This window comes from Siphateles boraxobius, unplaced genomic scaffold (genome assembly GCF_051911475.1).
Source record: "Siphateles boraxobius isolate OS27281-9 unplaced genomic scaffold, OSU_SipBor_1 24, whole genome shotgun sequence".
Taxonomy (NCBI): domain Eukaryota; kingdom Metazoa; phylum Chordata; class Actinopteri; order Cypriniformes; family Leuciscidae; genus Siphateles; species Siphateles boraxobius.
Window position 1 is genome coordinate 12,165,427 of NW_027508855.1, and position 23,329 is coordinate 12,188,755.

Sequence of the window (23,329 nt, forward strand, 5' to 3'; positions counted from 1 at the left end):
AATACGCAAGTGCGTAACGGTACAGTAATAAGGATTAGGCTTCTTTAATGATCACAGAAACCACCAAAATGTAACCATTATGAGTGAAAATTATCATAATAGCTCATGATAAAGCACAAAAAATAATCTTTTAAAAACGGCTTTACAGTTTACCACTGGGTGGCGAGCACTCGTCTTTTCATGACGGCTGAGGCGAAGATATGAAGAACATAAATAGAAATAGAAATACCAAGAATGCTGTTACAACTCGAAACACTGAGTAGGCGGAGCTTAATGTGTCATGATGAATGATTGGACCACACAGCACCCCCTCGCGGACTTAATACATTTACCACCAACATATGCCTTTCTAGCTAGTTTCTCTTTCACAAGTGCAGGCACCAAAAACGGAGCCGTAGAAGAAGAACTCCACTCAAATTGTTTACATCAGGAGGAGGTGACAGAACCGAGCCTGTCCTGTCAGTATGGCTCTAACTTTCAGTCTATGACTTACTATGATAACATATAACATCAACTGACAGTGAGCCATGGGCGCATTCGCTTGTCTTTCTGTGCTGTGCTCGTTGTGGCTTTGCCCGCTAGTTTCCAGCGAGCAGGTAGCATTTGTAGAGGTGTTTCTGGAAGAGCATCAGGATGTTTTTCAGGGTGAGGTGGTCAAGGGGAGTTTGGAGAACGACCCCGTGGAAAACCACAGCAAAAAGAAAAATGAGCTCAAAGGAGACCTCATATTAGTAAGTTATCAGTGCTTGATATTGGAAATTATTTCCACTATTCTGAATGTGTTTCTTGCCATGGCTGTAACACTTTTCTCGTGTTGGGTCAGCACTGTGATATAAAAATCATATGTCAAATAGTATAAATATTGACATAAAAATTATATTAGATATTACAAAAAATGACAATATAGCATTAAGTTCTATAAATTACTTAACCCTCTGGGGTCCTTCATTTCAGGGTCACACTCAGGGTCTTCGGAACCAAATGGTCCGGAAGGGTTTGATTCATATTTATAAAAAGAAAATCATATATATATATTTTTTTATAATATTTTTTATTTTATTTTTTGGTGTTTTGAGATAATTTAAGATTTATAATTAATATTTATGCAATAAATATGACCCATTTTCCCCCCATTTTCCCCCAATTGAATATAATAGAAAATAAAAAAATATATTTTTTTATTTTTTTTAAATCTGTATTTCATTTTAGAGTCAAGCCTAGACCTCATAAAAGCAATTTTTGAAATTAGATGGATGCCATCTGGTGGACAAACTGAGCATTTTAAAAATGCAAAACACATATGTAATCTGAATGTATTCGTTTGTTTATGTATAAAAGTGTGTTTGTGTGTGTGTGTGTGTGGATGTGTCTGTTTTGCACTCTTGATGTTTTATAGATTCACCCCTTCACTGTTGTGTGCTTTTTTTCTGGATCGTGGCTGATTTGTAGATTGTACGCACAAAAAAACTCTGTATTGTCACATTTTTGCCAATTTCCCATTCATTTCCTATGGCGGGACCATTTGGACCCGAAGGCCCTGAGTGTGACCATTTTTTTTACAACCACTTAGACTATTCAAATATTTTGGGGTGTTCATATACCAAGTACCAACAAAGTCACCAAATTTCGGACCATTCCGATGAAGCTATGATTTTACACATTTTTTTATTTAAATTCTTCGGGACCATTTGGTCCGAAGAACCCCAGAGAAAATAGAATAACAACTGTTTTGTATTTTGCTAAACTGCTAAAATTATATACACTACCATTTAATTTAATTTCACTGTTTTGAATGTGGGTTTCTTCCTTTCTGTCTTTAAAATAGAACATGCATTATTTATTGTATTTGTATTTCAACACTTTCCTCTCCTTTGGCACATTGGTATGGTATATTAATAGAATGACACCATATTGGTTATATTAGCTGTATGTTTAATTTATGTATTATTATTCGGTATAATACATACATACATTAAACATACAGCTAATATAACCTTAATGGTGTCAGTATATCCTTAAAATGTTAAAGAAAAAAACTTTAAAATGACAAACAGAAAACATTTTTTATATGTAAGTTTTATCAATATTATGTTAAATATTGCAAATATTGACAATATTAGCATTCACTTCTATGACTAAATAAATTGTGAACATATAAGCACAACTGCTTAAAATTATATATAATTTTCTAAATTTAAAAGAAAAGAAATTAAAGAACATTCTAGTGATCATCATCTTCGATTGATCTTTTGATTAAAATGTAGATGTTGCTCTTTTTAAAAACTAATGATAAGTGAAGATTGTGGGACATGCTTTGTCCATTGTCTTAAAGATCAGTGACATGCTTCCTTTTGTCTATGCAGATAAAAGATGAAGCTCTTGAAAGCAACGGTGAAAGCAGTGATGGGAAGGATCAGAACCCGTGGATTGGAGTGGTTCCTGTCCAGATGGAGGAAGGCACAGTTCCCAGCAACAGCAACCAGGAGTCATTTGCTGCCTCTGTGGTCAATAAGGTATTCAAAACGGTCATTGTGAAGACTGAAGCATGATGACAAGTTAGTACTGATCAAACTGACCGCTCTCTCCTCTATAGATGAAGCGTGCTCTTGTTTTTGGTGCGTCGGCTTTGATCATACTGGCTTTAAACCAGAATACCGTCAGAGAGGTGAGGGCTTTGCTGTTCTGTTCCATAAACTTTTATTTGATGGGATAATGGTTATTAGGTAAATATGAAAACAAAATAAAACTGTACTTCTACAGATGGATCTCTCTCAAGTCCTCTCAAAGCCAATCATTGTCATTCAGACATCAGAAAATGTCACTAAGCTCATTGGAGCACTCCTCAGGTAATCATCAGTCATTCAATTATCGGTATTCTTCGGAATAAACAATATACTGGATTTAGAAATGTATTATTATTTTTAATTAGGGGCCTTCATGCAACAGCCAAAATCACTTATAAGACTTTTCTACAGGATAGCCTGGTAAGATTTGACTGATAATAAGCTCCTGTGCAGCAGCAGTATAGTTTCATGCTTGTTATGGTTATTAGTGTAGGCGTGTAATATTTCTATATGCGGTGTCAAAGGGGGCCACCTTGACCCTGTGGTCCAGCTGTGGCCGTTCAAGAGGAGGGTTGTACGGGGAATGGCAGGGGGTCATCTGCACTGGAGAGACCAACTCTCAGGTCCAGGTAGGAGCGTTTTGAAGACAACTCATATCATCCAGGGTACTGTCATAGCTTTACAGCTAGAGCTGCATGATTATTCGTTAAAAGATCGTGATTTTAATTCATACAGCAATGCAATCTTATTCCTAAATGACAACGATTCTGCTACGTCTATTAAACCTTTGACAAGTAAGATCACATCTGGCATTCAAATCTGCTTTAGTGCTGATGCTGACCCAGAGAGAGCAGTTGTCATGTAGGTGGTTCGAAACAGCTTCAAAAATTATGATTCAAAATTATCACAGAAGTACTGGGATTAAAGATTATAGTTCGGATATTAAAAATGATATCTACGGTACTGATCGAAATAGAATAAATTACCATTTGAAAGTAAATTGCATGCTATTTTGTTCAGTTCTATTCAGAATCGTGATTTCTATTTTAAAGAACAAAAAAAAAATTTGATTCTCAAGTTATCCAGAATTGTGCAGCTCTACTTACAGCTCAAAAGGTTTTAGCACTGTCATGTATATAATCATCTTATGTTTTTTAATATGAAATGTCACCTTTATTGGTTAGCAAGGAGCAATTCTCTTCTTTTATCTTTCTTTTTGTCCATCTGCCCAGAAATATCTCCAGCAGCTTTGGAACACTGTCGTTCTGGTGGCCCTTGTCCTCTCCACAGGGGTCATAGTTCAAGCACGCTGGCAGTACCAGGATAACCAGTTTAATGATGATTTAGAGGTGAACGCTGTTTTTGTGACAGATTCATTCTGAAGTTAGAAAGATTTTGATTTAAAACCTAATGCTTGGTTTCGCAGCCTAGTCCCAGACTAAAATGCATGTTTAAGCTGTCTTAACTTAAAGTAACTTGCACTGACACTAATAATGTTTTTTTTCTAAGGCATGTTTATAAAAGCTACTTAAATGCCGTAATTGAAGGCATAAGCCTGGCTTAATCTAAGCCTTGTCTGTGGAACCGCGAGCCTAATGTTACTAACTGTTAAAATGAAGCAGCGTTAAGTAGAGGCTTAGAGGGAAAATTATTCTTCCATTCAAAAGTGTGGGGTCAGCAAGATTTTTCCCAGAATTAAATAATTTGATTCTGCAAGGATGAATTAATTTGGTCAAAAGTTACAGTAAAGACATTTATAACGCTACAATAGATTTCGATAAAAAAAAAAATGCTGTTTTTTTTACTTTCCATTTTATAAAAGAACCCTGAAAATGTTTGATTATGGTTTCCACAAAATAGATTTTTTTTCACAAAATGGAATGTTTTCAACATTGATAATAATAATAAATGTTATGAGCACCAAATCAGCATATTAGAATGATTTAGATAATTCAGCTTTGCCATCGCACTTACATAAAATATTAAAATGATATTAAGTTATTTTAAATTGTAATAATATTTAAAAATATTACACTTTTACTATATTTTAATCAAATAAATGCAGCCTTGATGAGCATAAGAGAATTCTTTTGAAATCATTAAAAAAAAAATCTTACCAAAATCAACCCCAAACTTTTGAACAGTAGTCTATACACTGTACATAGTTTATAACAACAATAAAATATACTGTTTGTCTTACAGTCAAACATAAAGCAAGACGTTTTAAAGAGATTATCAGCATTGAAGACGAGGACATACCGGCAGCTCAAAGTGAGGTGTGACCAAACACAAACTCAGCCGGTGGAGACGGACAGTTGTGCAGTTTGTCTGGAGCAATACAACAACAACCAGGTGACAAATATTCTACATTCTTATGCTTTTGCTCGGTAGAGTTATTATTCTTTTATAAAGAGAGACAGTCTGTCAGAAATTTGATCAGTCCTCTATTTGGGTGTGTTTTAGTGTTTGAGGGTGTTACCATGCCTCCATGAGTTCCACAGAGATTGTGTGGATCCCTGGCTTCTCCTCCAGCAGACATGCCCTCTCTGCAAGCGTAGCGTTTTTGGTGAGAAAAACAAATATTACTTGTTCATCTATCTATATATCTTTGCTCCATGCAAACTGTATTTGATCTGAGTCTGAACTCTTGCTGTTCTCATTCTCTTTCTCCCAGGTAATCCCAGGTAATTTTTATTGAACTGGACCAGGATGGATTCTGGACTAGGAAAAAGTGGAATTGGATTGACTCCTCTGATTCAGGCAACTAAATCCGTCTTCTGTACTGTAAGGTCAGGATTCCTCCATGGTAATGATCTTTGACCTTTCCAAAGACTATATAACTTGAGTTCTTTCAAGAGACCCCAAGAGTCAGGACTAGTTCCGGATCTTTGATCAGACCACTTGAGTAGTTTCTTGAAAGTAGGTTCTTTTGCACACAGTTGAGTACTCCAGTTACATTTGTTTAACCGACTCAGCAGTTTACAGATACACAGATTGTGAAGTCATGTGCACAGCAAAAAACAGAAGTAATGATTCAGATCTCTTCAAATTAAGGAGGAATCATATGACATGATACCAGGGCTGGTCCTGTTCCTCCCTTTTCCACCCAAAAAAAAAAAAAAAGATGCAGTTCTTGCCTGAAGATGGTCCTAACCTTGAAGTTGTGGTCTTGACATCTTTTAAGAGCATATAAAATGTTTCTGTTAAGAATTGTAAGCAGAGACATAATGGTCGCAGGCTCATACATGCAGAAAAAAAAATACTGCAGCCACATTTTATTCATTCATTCCCATGTTTTAGTTAAATTGTGGCCGTGATTTAACTAAACTAAAATGAGGGAATAAATCTGTACAACGTTGCTGCGATTTAAAACATTTCATGATTTGCCTAATAATTACCAAAAAACAAGGGGGGAGAATTTGTTGTGGGAACGAATACTTAATACATGGCCATGAAATCTTGTTTTTTCCACCAATGCATGTCAAGTATGGGGCACCATAATGTAGTACCATCGTAGTGCAATTGTTTGGCTTTGACGACTAAACCCCCAGCTCCAGCACTAGCACCAATTCAGAGGAAATGGGGCATGTTAATCAATTCTGTTACTCTAAACTACCCAGTAAATGAAAGATACATGAAAGGAGTATCTGTATTCCATACAAAGAGCTGCAAGGATGCCCTGTGCCTTCTTGTTGCACAGAGCGACTTTCACTATGTTAGTGTCACTTTTAAAGATTATTTATAAGGGACTATTAAGTACATTTACATGCATTTTAGAGTTTCAAATTGTCTATTTAAATGTCATGTTAATTCTTTAGTCTGACTGAAATGCCAGTCAGGTTTTTGCTTTGTTAGGCTAACAAACCTACATTACCTTTCAAAAGGTTTTTTGCTGTTGTTGAGCAAAGATGCATCATATTGATCAAAAGTGACAGTAAAACATTTATAATGTTCCAAAAAATAATTCTTTTCAACTTTCAATTCATCAAAGAATCCTTTAAAAAAAAAATCTGTTTTCTGAAAAACATTTAGCCGCACAATTGGTTTCAACATTGATTTCTGAAGGATCATGCGCCCAGAAGACTTAAGTAATTCTTGCCATTATAGGAATATATATATACAGTATATATTTAAGAAAATAAATCTTAGAAAAAACTTTATTTTCAATATTGTAATAATTTTTTACAATATTCTGGTTTTGTATTTTTGATTCAAATAAATGCAGCCTTGATTAAAATAAACTTCTTTCAAAAACATTAAAACAATCTTCTAATAAAGAGGCAATTATAGCTCAGCTTCATTCAGCATGTTTACAGACTACAGTTGGCTCTGAAAGATTGCGCATCCCTCGAAAGACGTGTATTTATTCCTTTTAATATTCCAGTGTGCATTGTGTCACGTATACTTGGACAGACAGATGAATACTGTAGCTCGACTGTGCAAAAAAACCACTGTAGTTCAATTATATCTGCGCATGTAAATGTACTTAAAGATAGGATATGACATAGGAATAAGGAATCTCAAGGCAGCCAATCATTCAATCACAATCTATACTTATGCCAAATCTGAGGAATTTTCCCCATCCCAGATATCACACTATCTCAGGAGGGCATCTGCTAGACAGGTAAACAACCATGACATTAAAAAAAACCACTTACACAAGAGGAACAACAAAGAGACAAAGTTTTAATAAGAACAGTATTTATTCATGTTTTATCTTTCTATGGTTTACATTTTATTTCAAAAGCATTCTTAAATATGCTTTCTGTTACAAAATGCTTTGAATTTATCTTAGCAAGTAGAAATATGCTGCTCTAAATGGCAAGCGAACATTGCCTGTTCAAAGTCTATGTAAGAAAAAGGACATCTCTCTCTTCCAGAGTGACGAATGCTCACAGCCTTTGGCACAGTACGATTAATGTGTTTGAAATCGGACTTTGCCGCCAGTCTGTACAACCTCAAGTGGGAAGGTTTCTCAAAGGACTGCTCTTATGTCAAGTCTTAATCGCTTTCTGAACCTTTAGAGAACTGGAACAGGATCTTTTGAGCTCCATTTTTGCTTTAACAGTGTAATGTACTGCATCTTTTGTAGTAATTTATTTTAGATGCGACATTCTCGAACCTGATGTTCCTTTATTTATTTGTTGAATTTTATTAACAGTGCAATAACTGTTTGTACCTCTCCTCTGTCCAATAAACTTGTGTGTTACAGGGCAAAAGAAATGGCTTTTTTGCCTTACAACACTTTGTTTTCGTGTCATAGTGTTGACTGTCACTATCAAAAACATAAAATATGACTATCTTGATCCCTTTACAGACACACATCCCTGTGCATTTTACTAAACACTTCAAACTCCAAATCAGCCTGTTTTTATATTGATTTATACTTCAGAAAATAAACTCATCAAGAACTAATTTTCAATCTGAAAGAAATATTAGGCCTATGTAATAGACCAGAGTGTCATCTCCATGTGCCAACAAGAGCTACAATTAACCTCAGGTACTTCATTCTGCTTTTTCAGTTCTCCAAGAACTGTGTAATGTTCTGTTCTTGATTCAAAAGTCTTAAGAAGGGATCATGCCCTTGTTCCTCTTCCTGTCAGCCATCGTTCTGCGACTGTGATTGGCTCCTCTGCTCTTGTTCGCCTCCTTTCTACGACGGTCCAAAACGGTCTCCTGCGCCTGTCCCCGCCCCCTTGGACCACCTACAACATGACTTGCCGGTGGCGGTCTGTAGCTATTAGGAAAAACCAAATAAAATCAAATTAATGACTGACTGATCCATGATTTGTAGGTTAGTTAGACACAATAACCATTACAAATGTGCAGTGTAACTATGGCTTTGACACACAGCTCACATCTCCGTCACTGTTAGTTACCAAAAGTGAAACCACATATGAAAAAATACAGTACACACGTTTGTGCAGTGCAGAGCTGCTCTCTCGCACTGTATGGTGTGACAGACAACTAGTTGTCCAGTCCGGTTCCATTCACACAGCAGTTTTTCCGGGAATGCGGGTGTGGCTGTCACTCCCGTAATTAAACTGTGTGTGAATGTAACCGTATTAAGAACTCAAATACAGGACTGACAACCGTATTCTGTTGCTTTGTGGACATGGCCTATGATTCCAGTCCGTTGTCAAACTTACCCTTTCCTGCTTTGCATAGCAGCTCTCCTGGCCTCGGCTCTCTCTCTGAGGACTGCTGGGTCCTGGACGAAGTAATCCTTTTTCACAGCGTCATTCTGATCAAAATGACATAGGACAAGATCATTGTAAAAATGGATATGTGCATTTTTATGTGAGAGCCTGGAATTGTAATGTATGACTAATCAGTCTAATTCCTATTAACAGGAAAAGAGAAAAAGAAAAAAAAGTCAAGTACTGAAAGCACCATATGATCTATCACACACATCAAAACACCTGTGTAAAGGAGAATTTAAAGACAATGAATATAAAATAAGAGAAAGTGATTCATTCAAACCGTGTCCTCTTCTTCCTCCTCGTCCTCCTCCACCTGAGCCTTTTTGATTGTTCTTAGAACTTGTGGGGTGGTAAACGGCCTAAAGGGTGAATACATAGATGCCAACTTAAATGTAAATTTAAAAATTCCAATAAAAATTAGGGCTGCACAATTTGGGGAAAACATTTTTAATTGTGATTTGTATGGTAACTATATATATATATATATATATATATATATATATATATATACTGCTATATAAACTGTTTAAAAAAATAAAGGAAAAAAAGTGTTTGTAGGGCTCCACGTTTTGGCCAACATGTTTTTGATCAATATCAATATTTTATCAATATGACTAATAATAATTATACTCAGAGCAGAGATGAGTTTTTGTGTTTGAAAACCTTTGAGGGGAATGCATTCCTCTCAATATCTACAATGGTAAATGCAAGCAGGAAGTGGGAAAGGATTGTTAGTATATACACTGGTCACAGCTCATACCTGCGGTTCAATAGTTCATCTTCTTCATCCAGATCATTTGCTCCTATTTGGTTGATATCATACGTGTCGTCATATTCGTCGTCATAATCATCCAAGCCGAAAGCATTATCACCGTCTCCAGAGGGCTCATTCGCTATGGGAATCTCATCCACCACTGTCTGGTAGGCTTGATATCTCTCTCTCTGCTCCTCTATGTGCTGCTTGTCATCAAGTGTGGCACGTACACTCTCCCCCTGCCTATAATACACAGAGATTTTAATTTCTAGCTGACACAAACCAGCTTTTACAGCTTGAACTGAATATTTCACAAGTTCACTTTATGCCTACTCTGATGTAATTTTACAACGTACTTCTCAAAGACTATTTTCTATTGACCAACTGGATTTTCATAAATATTCAGTGGATAGTTTAACTAAACAGAGTAAAAAAATAATAATCACAGAGTAAGGTACTGCAGGGCAGGATGGGATAATGTTTCTTTAATTGGGAAGAACTGTTACAGAATTTTAACATGGCTTCACAGAACCTACCTCCGGCCTTTCCATATGCGACTCATGTCCAATCGGTCACGGTTGAACACGTCGAACTCGTCATCGTTAAACACATTTGATCTTGTGCTCAAAACTGAGGGAAGCTCCTTCTTCACAGGCCTACAGGGCAACATTACAGAGCCAATAAGTAACAATGAAGTGGACCCGAGTTACCATAAATCCTTGGGTAATCCTTTACAATAAGGTTACAATACTTAACTACATTAGTCAACATGAACTAACAATGAAAAACACTTTTTATTGAGCTTAGTAAATCCTAATTTCAACATTTACTAATATATTATTCAAATCAAAAGTTATCAATTATTTAATGGAACTCCTAAGCTAATATGAATCAACAAAGAACAGTTGTTGTTTTTTTATTAACTAATATTAACAGAGATGAATTAATACTGCAACAAATGTATTGCACATTGTTAGTTAATGCATTAACTAATGGGAACTTATTGTAAGTGTTACCAATCTTTGTATGCAAAACACTTCAGTTGGACTCTACCTGGCCATTGCCCTGTCCAGTTTGTCAAGAGAAGGTGACAGTTTATCTTCCAGGATGTTGTTTATGACAAGTTCCGAATTGTAGCGGTACTCCTCCAAACATGCCAGGATAAATCCATCTCCCAAGTCTGGAAGCAGCTCTCGGATATGGGTCAGCAGAGACTCCATTTCTCCAGCACTTAATGTGCAAACTGCCCCCTATGGGCCCCCAGAAAAAAAAAGATAGAAAAAATACTTTTTATTTCATCAGTGGGTGCTAAAAATGCATTTTCAACAATGTTGTAGAATTTTTTAGCAGCTAATGAACTCACGTTGTCACCCTTACGAGGAGTGTCAGTCATAGCTTCCGCTCCTCTCAACTCCTCTCTGACTCCCGCTCCTTCCTGCCGGGAAGCTTCTAAATCTCTGCCGGTCTTGCTCTTGGCTCCTGCACTGTGATTGGCTGATGAGATTGCAGAGGGGAAGTTTCTCTTTTTCCCCACAAACTCCCAGGCGGACTCTACACCCTGCAACAGGTAAGATGTCCTGGTGTCGTCTCTGAGTGGGAAGATCAAGGAGAATAGCAAATCATAGAAAGGAGTTTAAAAAAGTAGGTAAAGATGTATTATTCTGATTCTCTGTGACAGAAAAAAGTAAAGACATGATTTCAAAGGCTAGTCAGGCAGAATATGCTTTGTGGTCCTCTCTTTACTAGCACAACAGGGTAAACTAGCACTGAATCGATGGCATAAACATTAATGCTGCAATAATCTCTCTGACATTTAACAATCTGCTTCTGCTGCCAGTGTTTCTTTGCAGGGCAACATTAATGAAGTGAACATTGTATATACATGATAAGTATTGGAGGAAATGAGACTAGCTATGGTATCAGTGCATCAATATTTATCAAGGGTGTAGGAAAACAATTAAAAATTGGGACAGGTTATTTCTAAAATCATTGAGGTCGTCTTCTCTCAGACAGAAGCCTGAAAGATGCCAGAATGCTTCCCCTTTTGTTACTTTCAAAATCAGCATACAGTGTTCTATACAGTGCCCATAGTAAAGGATACAAAAGAGGGAAAGCCTGCTGAAGGAGACTGATGTCATCTACTATAGGGAACTGTTCATCATAATCTGCCAGAAATCTGAGAGATAAAGAGACAAACAGTGCAATGAGAATGCAATTGAATTTAGTTGTCAGCTGTGATAGATTACATATAAAACCATAGGTGTGTAACGGTTCTCAGAAAGAAAATCGATCTGTACCATTCTCCACCCACTTGCACAGTGGTTAATCTCAAATCTGACGATATATGGTTTGTGGAAATTAAAAACAAATAAAACAGACAAGAGTTCAGTGAACAAACAGTCGAGTAAGACAATGCATGTACAGTACCAGTGTATTGGATCTGTGCGTTGTCTTAACGTGACAGCAGACTAATATTCATGCTGTCTGTGTTTTAGTGTTAATCAACCAACAAAAGACAAATAAATTACTCATTGCTCTTGATTGAATATCTTTTGTAACTTAAATGAGGATTTGTATTTAATTTATACAGTAAAATATGCAATGTTATTTTACATTTGATTACTTTATTCAATTTCTGTACCTGAAAACTAATTAAATCTACCAAAAAAAACTAAAAAACACTCTGTGTCTTTGCTCTATTATATTTATTTGTGCTGTTGCTGCTTGTTAGGTTATTTGTTCTTTTTTTATATTATTATACAATGACCCTAAAACTGTGACTCAAACCGAACCGTGAATAATTTGAATCTGTTACACCCCTAAACCATACACTTGGTGAGAGATTTCTGCATGATTTACCTTTTCTCTTGAAGGAAAGCTGTGAAGTTCTGTAGAAGATCTTCTACAAAGGATGCCACGTTTTCAGAGCTGTGAAAATGATTGACGTTTAGGATCAAGGATATTTGGTATTCATTCTTGTGTTTGCCTAATCTAATGAGGTTTAAAAGCATGTATTTTTTCCCTCACCCCTCCAGAATGGGCTGTAAACACGAGTGTTGGAGCAGCAGGTGAGCAATCTCCACCATTTTCTTTCTGGAATGAGATACTTGTCTCCACATGTTCTCCTGTAAACTGAGACAGATTGCAACTTATTTAACTTATCTTTACAAATTTACAAAAGAGTAGTAGTAGTTCAGAGTATAATGCCATGTCAGCAGCTGAGGCAAGAGCAGAGTTACAGTATAAGATACACAAGAGTTCACAAAAAAGTGTCTAGGTTTGTAAGAGAACAAATCAGTCAAGTTTGCCATTCTAACCTTTTATTTAAATTCCTCTTCTTCACTGCCTTTTCCAGGTCTGGAACTACCATCTCATAGAATGACGATAATCTACATTGAGAGATGCTCTGTTTATTATTTTTGTATCAGTAATATCAGGAATGAACTTCTGCCTTTGAGGACACTGTGTGAATTATAGTTAGAGTCATTATGTGGATGTATTTGTGACACCTGTTAAGAAAGTTGTGTTGTTTGAAGGTAGAACAAGCCTCAGGGAAGATGTCCAGGAAAGAGTGAACAGTAGTGCAGGTATCACACATGTACAACACCAAGTCTGCAAGCTCCTATGAGACATAAACATAGTACATATTTAAATATAAGCACATTGTTACTTTGAATTAAAGGTAGAGTCAGTATTTGTGAAAAAGTTTAAGAAAGATGTGTTTTGGTTACCTCCTCTGACATGGTCATGGCAGTTAGACATCTGTTTGCATTCAGTTTGAGAGGTTGACCGGCTCCTGTGTCCTCTGACTGAATACCACACTTCTGTAATATTAAGTCAAACACCTAGAACATACATGCACACATTTTAGGAAGTTCAGCAGACCCTGACAAATCAAAGCATTTAGAAATGTGTATTGTGTCACATGAAATACTTGAATGATTGAAGGTATAGTCTCATCTAGGTCTCCATAATAACTGGGCTGCTGAGTAAAAATGTTCTCTGTAAAAGGGGGAAATTGGGAAATGTAAGTTTTACACATTGAAACAAGTATGAGTGGTAAAAAAATAAAAAAATCAGGTGAGTTAATGCATTTTTCTAATTATAAAAAATGTACTATAAGATTACTAGTACCGATCATTTTATGTACCAGTTGGGAATTTCCTTTCCCAAACAGCACACACAGATCCAGAATTTTGGGAATGTCAAATAAGTAGTTGTTGTAAATAATCTCTGCAAACACTGCAGGGGTAATGAAGTTCTCCTGAGGAGGAAAATAAAAAAATATTTTCAATTTTGAATCCCACTGAACGGCAAATATACTGTCATCATAATAATTGAACGTAATTTAATACAAAACCATCAGCACACATTTACATTAGTTTAAAAGTTTGGGGTCAGTAAGATGTTTTATTTTCATTGAAAGTAAAAGACTTATAATGTTACAAAAAAAGAATAAAATAAAATAAATGCTGTTCTTTTGAACTGATTTCATCATTAATAATATAATAATAAGAAGAAACATTTCTTGAGAACCAAATCAGCATATTAGAATGATTTCTAAAGGATCATGATACTGAAGACTGGAGTAATGGTGATGAAAATTCAGCGTTACCACCGCAGGAATGAATTACACTTTAAAATATATAGTAGAAAACAATTTCAAATTACAGTTTTATTTTATGCATCTAGGACTAAATTGCCTGCCCCAAACTACACAGTACAAAGATTAAATAATATAGTTAGTTGTGCAATATAATTTATGTAATAAAACAGTTTATGTTCACCTTAGACTCTTTGTGTGTAGCCATCCTGAGGAAGACCATGAACACAGAGCGATGAATGTTCCTCTGCATGTCGGCTAAAGCTGGACTGAACGAAATACCAGACGGGTCCAAACTGCGGGGAGCGTGCCTCAAATAAGAGTCCAAGCACCTCTGTAATGACTCATCAAATACCACCTAAAGGGAGAAAGAATAAAAAAGAAACACTATGACAGCTGCCTAGCTAAATAGTGTAAGTATCCAATAACAACAATATTATATATTCTATTGGGCTGTACCAAAACCTTCATTACTAACATTTTGACTTGTACAACTTGTATTTTAGACATTCCAACCTGACACCAGAACTTGTCGTGGGGTAAAGCCAGCAGCCAGTCCAGATCCTCTGAGATGAACTGAGCATGTTCCAGGAACTCCTCCACTAATGCAGGTGTACCATCCTCAGGTGGGGGCTTAAAGGTTAAGAAACATCTCTCTTCTTTACGATCGGGGTGCTTGTAGGGGAGAGATTCAGGTGGCATCATCATTCAAATTGTTCATAGAAGAACTGGACCATAGTGGTGGATGATTATGAAAGACATAAATGTAAAGTGAAATATTCACTCACCAGTGCTGGTAGAGTGCGTTCTTTGCCTTGTGGTCCAAAGTGCTGAGTCACATGCAGTTCATCTAAAGGCACTTTTGCACAGGCCATTTCACCTGCCCTGAAGAAAATAGCCAATGGATGTACCTCCTGATAAAACATACAGTACAAAGACAAGTACTGGTTTACTGTCTGAACTGTAAATTATTTGCCAAGAGTTAAATGGTGGTTTAAAAGATTATTAGTGCTGGTTTATGCACATAGGCCTTAGTCATCTGGCCTAAGAATTTAGAGTTGTTATTATTTTGATTGACTGGTTTACTGTCTATAGTATAGATAGTTGACAGGCTAATGTTTCAGAGATCCAACACCAGTGAGACGGTTGACAACACCATAAACATATTTTGCCACTGTATAGATTGTCAAAAGAATAGTAACATTTAATTTGACATGCAGTTGTTTTTACAATGAGATGACTGACTGGCTATATTATTAGCGAGCTGGCTAATGCTGCCGTGTTAGTGAGCTCGCTATCTTTACTAAAGATAAAACGACCAAACAACAGCAGTTTTCATTAGCTGCAAATTATTTGAGTAAAAGACAGACATTAATAAAAACGGCACACTTTTGTTGACTGTTACTAAAAATGAGCCAGGTAACCCACAATTGAGAGCGAAACTAATAAAAAAGTTAGATTTATTGCGTTTAAAAAACAAATAGCTTCGTTCATTTAAACAGAAAAGTATAAAAAATAATAGTGATAAAAACCAAGTGATAAAAATGTCACCTTCTTGACTGAATCTTTCAACAGATGTTTAACAGCTCCAGCTCAAGGCATCAGCTCTATCAGTGTGGATATCCGGTCTACTCTACTCGTGTTGAAGAGATTCCAAAATAAAAGTCTTTACAAAAATAAAAACTGTTCCTGAATCGCCGTAGAGCGACGTTTAACTAGTGGATGAATCGATGAACCTAATTTTCATTACATTTTTATTTATTCAAATCTAAATGTATACCTAAGTATCTGTTAAGTAATTTATGGGTAAGGCAAATATTAGTTATTGTTCTTAATGAAAGTTTATCCCCAGACAATGATTAAGCCTAGTCTCAGACTAAAATTCATGTTTGAGCTGTTTAAACTGAAAGTATATCTTAAAATATTTCACTGCCGTTGTTTTTCAAGATGCAGACCAATAATGTTGTGTTTTTTTGTTAAGGCATGTTTATAAAATCTACTTAAATATCATAATTGATTTGAGGCCTAATCCTGTCTTAATCTAAGCCCTGTTTGTTAAACTATGCCATTGTGTTCCCAAAATAATCTAGTTATTTTGGGTCCCTGGGTTGACTGAGAGCCTGAAGGGGTTGGAACACTGGCAGACAGATAGATAAATAGATGGATGTTTTTTTTTTAAATCTTTTATTTAGTTTTAGTTTTTTTTACAATTCATGAATGTTTTTCCACTCATCCTTTTCTCAACAGATGCCGTTCATTTACATTGCACTTAGGCCTACTTAACTGATGGATGAAATTAAGTTCAATCTTTGCTTGTCATTGAAGACAGCTTTTCCCCCAGGGTGTCTTACCAATTCATACTTTACATTGAGCTGACTGGATCTCTTTCTCATCCCCAATTCTGCCTCGAATTTTTTTTCCACTTTAGTTATTTGAATGGCATGAAATACCCCTACTATACATACTTCAGACAATGAATACATTTGCTACACAGTTGAAAGATGAAGAAGAAAACTAACTTTGAACATACATTTTTTTTCGACGGATATAGCAGGCTGCTCGAGCACTTTCTTATCAGTATGGAAGGTACTTCGACAAAAGATATTGACATTGGTTTTCACTTTATAAAACTTAACATATCAAATAACTTTAGAAAAGATACATGCTTAACATAGGTTAAAAATATTTGTTCTGTGGGCAGGTGACCTGAGCTGCAAGGCTTCCAGACTGTCACATACAAATTATTTTAGTTACTTTCATTCTTTTATTTATTTCATTATTCAAATCGTTATAATTTGTCCAGTGTTTTGGCTCCACAATGATTATAGCTGTAGGCTAAAGTTACAAGAAGAGTAATGGTGATTGTACACTCGACTATGGCGCTCTTAATATTTTTAGCTATTCGTGAAACACTGAGCAGTGTCCATAAGCTGTTCACTGGAATAAGTGTTATGGTACATATTCATTATGCGACATTCAATTATTTATTTTCATCATGCAATGTGAACGTTTGTCGAATTTATTGGCTGCACAATGACCAAATGCATAATAGAAGAAAGTGACAACAGTCATTGAATAAAAAATCACGAGAAAAGACAAGATAAAAATGTAAAAATTATATTTAAAACAGTAATAGTGTACAATCATACTGCTCAGATCTGCTTCTGTTAGTAACATTTTGACTTTTTGCAGCACCCAAGCTAAAATACACAAGACGGGCAACAGACGGGCAACAGATCATTCTTCAAATCTGCCACCAGAGGTCAGACGGGAACCACAAACTCGATCACAAACACATTGAAAGTTCGTTTTTGCAGTGGGCACTGATCAAAACTCAATCTTTTAAAATGCATAACTGCCATATGTTTTGATGTTTCATTAATATGATTTTAAACAACAAGAGCTTCATATGAATTATTTCCCTTTAGATCTGGCCTGTGTCAACTCCACCCAGTGTGTGTGATTTCTCCACCATTAGCAAAAGCCCAAGTCTCTTTTTACGCTGCTAAACCTCAAGACGCGTAAAGGCCCATCTGATGGAGCGCGCGTGTGTCTGTCGCCTCCTCTATATGCGTAGCGGAGGCTCCACCTCAAGCATTGCAGTGACCTCAGCAGTGGGCTGAATTGAGCTGGGTGGGATTTTCAGGCTCGTATTCCCGATCGCGTATTCTAGCATCACGATTTAACGGTGTATGTGACGGAGCGACGGAGCGAATGAGCGAATAAGCGTTTAGCCGGCTCGCGCTGAACGGTGCAGGATTTGTGTTTGTGTGCATCTAACGATAGGGATCAAATAAACGAGGAATGTGGGATTTACAGAATGCCCAACAGCGTTGGAAAAAGATTTAAACCCACCAAATACATCCCGGTGTCCACTGCCGCCACTCTTCTGGTGGGATCCACTACTTTATTCTTCGTTTTCACGTAAGTTTACGAGGATTATTTTTACCCACGGGGTATTCCCTAAACACTGGTTCTCACTGGAATAAGTTTTATGACAGTTAAATGACCACAGGGCCTGTGGTTTGACTGTAGACCTAAACTATTTCTCTGATTTCTTAAAGACATTAGCATTTAGAAGTGTGCATTTTGGGGGGTCTTAAAATGATAGAAGATATCGGTCGTTTCTGTTGAGCTTTCACATGTGAAATTAGTTCAGCAAAACAGTCTTGTCTTAGAATGTGTGCTATAAAATACTCATTGATAGAGGTAGAGACTGAGCTGATCTGCTACATAACTTACTGCCTGTTTTAGTGGACATTTTTGTTCTTGTTCATTCATTGCAATGATTTCTAAATGTAGTGTAAATGTAATGTAAGGGCCGGGGGATGTGCATTCGTCGTGATAGGTTTTGACATGACATACACATAGTTTCATTGTAACATCACGGAAAGATGCGTGTTTCTTCAGTGTACACATTGCATTGATCTTTGCTTCAAAAGCTTTCTCTTACAACGCAAGGCTAAAGTCATTACAAAATATCAGCATAAAGTGATCTTTGTAAATGCATTGATGGCCAGGAAGTTGCTTTAGGTTGAATCATTCATCAAGCGGTGAGTGTGATAGAGCAGATTGTGACAGCTAGGCTTTGATTTACTCAAGCAGTTGTTTGAAGAATCAACATTAGACTCAGATTACAGTTATTCTCATTCAGATTACAGTTCAAAGTACACTGTCTTTATTTTGATCATCTTGCAGGCATAATCATTTGCTTTTGGTATATGTTGTAGTAGAATAAGCATCCTGCAGATTAGACTGTGTTTTTTTCAATCATGGTTTAGGTCAGTAGATTACTATGCTTTTTAAACACTATACCATTTTAAACACCTTTTTGTCTAATCTAGTTCATTTTGAATAGTACTGCGATGTGACAAGAAGGATTTTTTAAAAGTACAAATATAAGGTCATAAAGCCTCGAGCAAAGGCAGACAGTAGAGGTGAAGAGACCAGGAAAGCTGTTGTTGCTACTAGTGTAAAATCACAAACCGAAACTTTCACTCTTCCATTCAGATAGTGGTGCCCCAAATTTAGTAATCATTTTAATTTTTTTTTATTCTCTGCTTTCATAGTTATTTTTATTTCTAATGCGATTTTATTTTATTTATTATGCATCTGCTGGAATTATTTTAAGATTATTTTAATTCCTTTTTATGTAAAGCACTTTGAATTACTATTGTGTTTCGAATGTGCTATATAATTAAATTTGCCTTGCCCTGCTTTGCATAATAATCATAAAGGGTTTAGCAAAACATTGTAGATGTACTGCAGGACATGTCAACACCCCAGAAGTATTTCATGCCAACTACCCAGCTGAATTTGATTTTGGAGATGACTATGTTGGCACTTGTAGAACTAGAATAATTCCCCTATATGTGATGTCTAAAATAAGTTACATTTATATTTTACTGCTCAAATTGTCCCACCCTTAAACTTTTATACAAACTATAAAGTTGTGTACTGGTTTTGGAGCATGAGCCTTAAGCAAATGGATGATCTCGTCCCGTTGCTCTTTGATACTCTGGATTAATATGATGTTTTGGAAATAGGTTTAGACCTTTACATGCAAAATTCCATATGCAAATAATAGGAAACAGACTGGGTTTTCAGTTTCCTCTGGTAGCCACTGAGAAGGTAAAAGGTAGTGTCCACCCTCAGACCTCAAAACCTCAATGTCATCTGGTATTTAAAACAGCACTCACCACTAAAGCTAATGTCAGTACCTAAGGCCACACTTGTTCAATGACTGCTCACTAGAGAACAGTTGATTGACCTTCAAGGCAACAAAGGCTGTGTGATGACTTTCTCTTGAATGTGAGAATTAATGGGGGATCTGGGTGTTGTCTGGCATGTACACACATCTTAACAAGGTTGTTCTCAGTTGTTTTTCCCATATGGCCTCACTACATCACTGCATTTATGTCAAAAGCAGTGGTGTGGAGTGAGGAGACGTAAGAAACCTTGCGATCTTCCCACAAATCGTTTATCCGTTTGAGGTGTTCTTAAAGTGGCTTGACCACTTTCTAAGACATTTAGTCTTGCTTTATAATAATTTTCTTCTGGTGCATGTTTATTGATCTTTAGGGAAAATTGATTTTTAAACTTTTTTAATGGCTTAAATATAGCAGTTTCTCCTTCCAACCAATGAAAAGAAAGGATATCAGTGTGAGCTGTCAGATAGTGACCCCCTTTTAATTTGTGTCTAACCTCTTTCCCTTGTTCCCTTATGCGGGGCAGATTGGATTAGAAGCGGTCTGTGTGCAGATGTCCTGTGGTCTGTAGTATTTCTAAACATAATGGGCTATAATTTCAATTTAAGGCCTTTAATGAAGCGCTCATCTCCATTTATATTAATCTTTGTTCCCTGCCGTGCTTTCTCATTTCTAATGGGCCTGTAATATTTGTATGCTTTTCTGTTAGATTTCATGATTAACACTTTCACCCTGTGTAAGTATGTGCACACACAAATACAATATAAACTCTTGTAAATTCAGTGTTATAATGTTTAGAAAATGTAAAATGTGAGTGAGAGGAGGACTTCAGCTATGATAACATGCATAGACACTGCTTTTGTTTAGCAAGAGAACAATATTTGGCTGATGAATTGCACATAATTCTGTTGCTAATTAATCTGTCAGGTCGGAGACTCAAACAGAGCAGAACAGCGGCGATTATTAATGTGCCATTCAGAACCTGCAGAGAGATGGGGTGATAAGCAAAACAGAAAGAGAATGACAAAGGTGTTTTTAGGAGTAGATATGAAGATATTGACCACAGTCACAGAGGAGGTTTGGCACCAAATGTATCAGTTTTTTTTTTGTCTGGACATGAAAGTCAGTAGGGTCTATTGTTAAGACCCTGACATTCTTCAGAATATGTTTTTTATTATTTATTAATTCTTTGCATTCACTTACTCACTCATTCCACTCACTCACTCCCTCATTCATTCCATTCACTCACTTTCAATCACTCACTTACTCATTCATTCATTCCACTCACTCACTCAGTCATTACACTCACTCACTCACTCACTCACTCACTCACTCACTCACTCACTCACTCACTCACTCAGTCATTACACTCACTCACTCACTCACTCACTCACTCACTCACTCACTCACTCATTCATTCATTCATTCCACTCACTCACTCACTCACTCACTCACTCACTCACTCATTCCACTCATTCACTCACTCACTCCATCACTCACTCTCACTCCATCACTCACTCTCACTCCATCACTCACTCCATCACTCACTCTCACTCACTCACTCACTCACTCACTCACTCACTCATTCCACTCATTCATTCATTCCACTCACTCACTTTCACTCCATCACTCACTCTCACTCCATCACTCACTCTCACTCCATCACTCACTCCATCACTCACTCTCACTCTCACTCACTCACTTATTCATTCATTCCACTCAATCACTCACTCCCCCTTCAATCACTCTCTCAATTACTCATTCCACTCACTCTCACTCACTCACTTATTCATTCATTCCACTCACTCACGCGCTCACTCACTCACTCACTCACTCACTCACTCACTCACTCACTCACTCATTCAGTCATTCCACTCACTCTCATTCACTCACACATTCATTGATTCCAATTTTCATTGAAAGATTAGACATTGTTGCCTTTTCCCTTCTTGTCTCTCAGAAGTATTGCATTCAAATATAACTAAGAATCCATATTCCCAAATCCCCTAGAACTCTTTCATCATCACATATTCTCTACTATCTACAGCATTATTCATATGAGTAGCTTGGTTATGTATAAGCGGTTTTGATTTCAATCTAGGTCATTTTTGCTTTCAGTTGAACAGTGCTGTGCTTCTGTCAGTATGGGTGAATATCCATGAGTCTGGTATTATAAATTATTAAAACCAGGAAGAGACTGGGACTGAGAAAGAGTTCGGAAGTATAGCTCCTATAATTCCATGTGATTTTTCAATAGGACTGTATGGTTCATTATAAGAAATAGATGGCAGAAATAGCTATTGATCTGTGTTGAGTTTCTTTTCATATGCACAGAAAGATAAAGTAAAAGTTTAACCTCAGATATGTAACTGTTCATAAAAGCTCTGTGAATACATGCCATAAACTTTAATTATAACCATGAGCAGTTTGTGGATTTGGCTACAGTTTTCTTTGTCTCGTTAATTTAAAATGATTTGTATTTCTTTTGCATTCCCTAGAGGAAACTGTGGAAGATAAAAAGTTAAAGATAAGTTCCGAAACGTTTTCATTGCTGTTATCTGTGCATTTTCTATTTAATGCATCATATGGTGGATTTATCTGTGTAATGAATGCAAAAACTGCTTTTAATTAATTAGGCAAATATATTCCACTCTTCAGGTGTAAGTTACAACTAACGAAAATGAGAATTGGTCTGACAGCTGTTAAATTCTCATGACTATTGAAAATACTCTTGATTAGTTAATACGTTGATAAGTTATTTAGCCTTTATATCTGTGTCTTAAGTATTTGTTTAATTTTTCTTCCACTGCTAAGCAACAATTAAACCATATCTGTTCCATTCAGAGCCCTGCAAGTCTGTTTAAACAATAAAAACAACTATGACTCACTCTCACCCTATGTGAGACTCGCATTAGAATGGATGTGCAAATCTAATTTTGGACGTCATAGCTCATGTATTCTTGGCTAGAGGCTACATGACAGTAATGAGATCAAATCTGTTTCCCCTGGTTAGTTGACATTAAGTAAAGCTGGTTCTCATGAAGATTGATCCAATTGCTGGTGTTAATTTGGTATAGTTTGATGTTGCTTAAACTAGTCTGTCCACCCTCTTAGAAATACAATTATACCATATTATCAGTTACACCAATGCATGACCATAAATTTCGAACGTAACATTTTGACACCTGCAGCTGTTAGCGCCCAGTCGAGAGATGAATGATAGATGAATTATGTGCATGGGCTTTTTTGCTTCCCTATGCACTATCATACAAAGGTTGGCAAGACTTTTAAATGTGTCACACAGAACGCAGTTTTGCTTTTAAAGACGCAGGTCAGTGGAATGAAGTGCAATTCTAGAGACAAGTTTTTTTAAACTTCTTTTAACTTAAGCGCAGGTTTTTTTAGAAGGCTGTCATGCGCGAGACGCAAGCGCAACGGTTAAAGACGTCCGTCTAGCCCAGCGCATGTTAACATTGAAAAACAATGGAAAATAAGTA

General features: G+C 36.5%; 3 protein-coding genes across 8 annotated transcripts in view; 2 read left to right on the forward strand and 1 right to left on the reverse strand.

The window, feature by feature from the left end:
- The first annotated feature begins 360 nt into the window (after positions 1-360).
- On the forward strand, positions 361-7,880 carry rnf215 (ring finger protein 215). 3 transcript variants are annotated; one of them, XM_077241475.1, is made up of 10 exons: positions 361-731; positions 2,364-2,513; positions 2,594-2,665; positions 2,761-2,846; positions 2,930-2,984; positions 3,089-3,193; positions 3,797-3,913; positions 4,767-4,916; positions 5,028-5,130; positions 5,239-7,880. In XM_077241475.1, exons 1-10 carry the CDS (start codon positions 528-530, stop codon positions 5,250-5,252), a joined length of 1,056 nt encoding a protein of 351 aa, XP_077097590.1. In that variant the 5' UTR covers positions 361-527; the 3' UTR covers positions 5,253-7,880. The 3 variants fall into 3 exon arrangements, with proteins under 3 accessions (XP_077097590.1, XP_077097588.1, XP_077097589.1); XM_077241473.1 differs by having other exon boundaries at positions 389-731; positions 3,053-3,193; positions 5,249-5,379; XM_077241474.1 differs by having other exon boundaries at positions 389-731; positions 5,249-5,379.
- On the reverse strand, positions 7,249-15,774 carry ascc2 (activating signal cointegrator 1 complex subunit 2). 2 transcript variants are annotated; one of them, XM_077241471.1, is made up of 19 exons: positions 15,676-15,774; positions 14,913-15,038; positions 14,641-14,799; positions 14,309-14,482; positions 13,656-13,785; positions 13,456-13,523; positions 13,253-13,366; positions 13,031-13,143; positions 12,839-12,910; positions 12,549-12,653; positions 12,381-12,449; positions 11,623-11,697; positions 10,885-11,110; positions 10,575-10,771; positions 10,058-10,177; positions 9,528-9,764; positions 9,048-9,126; positions 8,714-8,808; positions 7,249-8,301 (listed from the first exon to the last, which is right to left on the reverse strand). In XM_077241471.1, the coding sequence occupies exons 2-19, from the start codon at positions 14,997-14,999 to the stop codon at positions 8,130-8,132; spliced, it is 2,292 nt and encodes a 763-aa protein (XP_077097586.1). In that variant the 5' UTR covers positions 15,000-15,038; positions 15,676-15,774; the 3' UTR covers positions 7,249-8,129. The 2 variants fall into 2 exon arrangements, with proteins under 2 accessions (XP_077097586.1, XP_077097587.1); XM_077241472.1 differs by having other exon boundaries at positions 14,913-15,009; positions 15,676-15,759.
- Positions 15,775-17,623: 1,849 nt separating this feature from the next.
- Positions 17,624-23,329, forward strand: part of zdhhc8b (zDHHC palmitoyltransferase 8b) — a 61,400-nt gene continuing 55,694 nt past the window's right edge. For 2 of the 3 annotated variants that reach the window (XM_077241476.1, XM_077241478.1), the window contains exon 1: positions 17,741-18,048. In XM_077241476.1, the coding sequence (XP_077097591.1) occupies positions 17,945-18,048 (104 nt within the window). In that variant the 5' untranslated portion in view covers positions 17,741-17,944. Of the gene's footprint in view, positions 18,049-23,329 lie in introns of all 3 variants that reach the window. The other variant, XM_077241477.1, reaches the window with a different exon arrangement.

Coding starts and splice junctions, on each gene's coding strand:
- rnf215 (XM_077241473.1), top strand. CDS start 528: ATGGGCGCATTCGCTTGTCTTTCTGTGCTGTGCTCGTTGTGGCTTTGC. Junction 2,514..2,593: donor CTGCCTCTGTGGTCAATAAG/GTATTCAAAACG, acceptor TCTCCTCTATAG/ATGAAGCGTGCTCTTGTTTT. Junction 3,914..4,766: donor AGTTTAATGATGATTTAGAG/GTGAACGCTGTT, acceptor TTTGTCTTACAG/TCAAACATAAAGCAAGACGT.
- ascc2 (XM_077241471.1), bottom strand. CDS start 14,999: ATGGCCTGTGCAAAAGTGCCTTTAGATGAACTGCATGTGACTCAGCAC. Junction 13,524..13,655: donor ACTGGTACATAAAATGATCG/GTACTAGTAATC, acceptor CCCCTTTTACAG/AGAACATTTTTACTCAGCAG. Junction 12,450..12,548: donor TTACAGCCCATTCTGGAGGG/GTGAGGGAAAAA, acceptor TCATTTTCACAG/CTCTGAAAACGTGGCATCCT.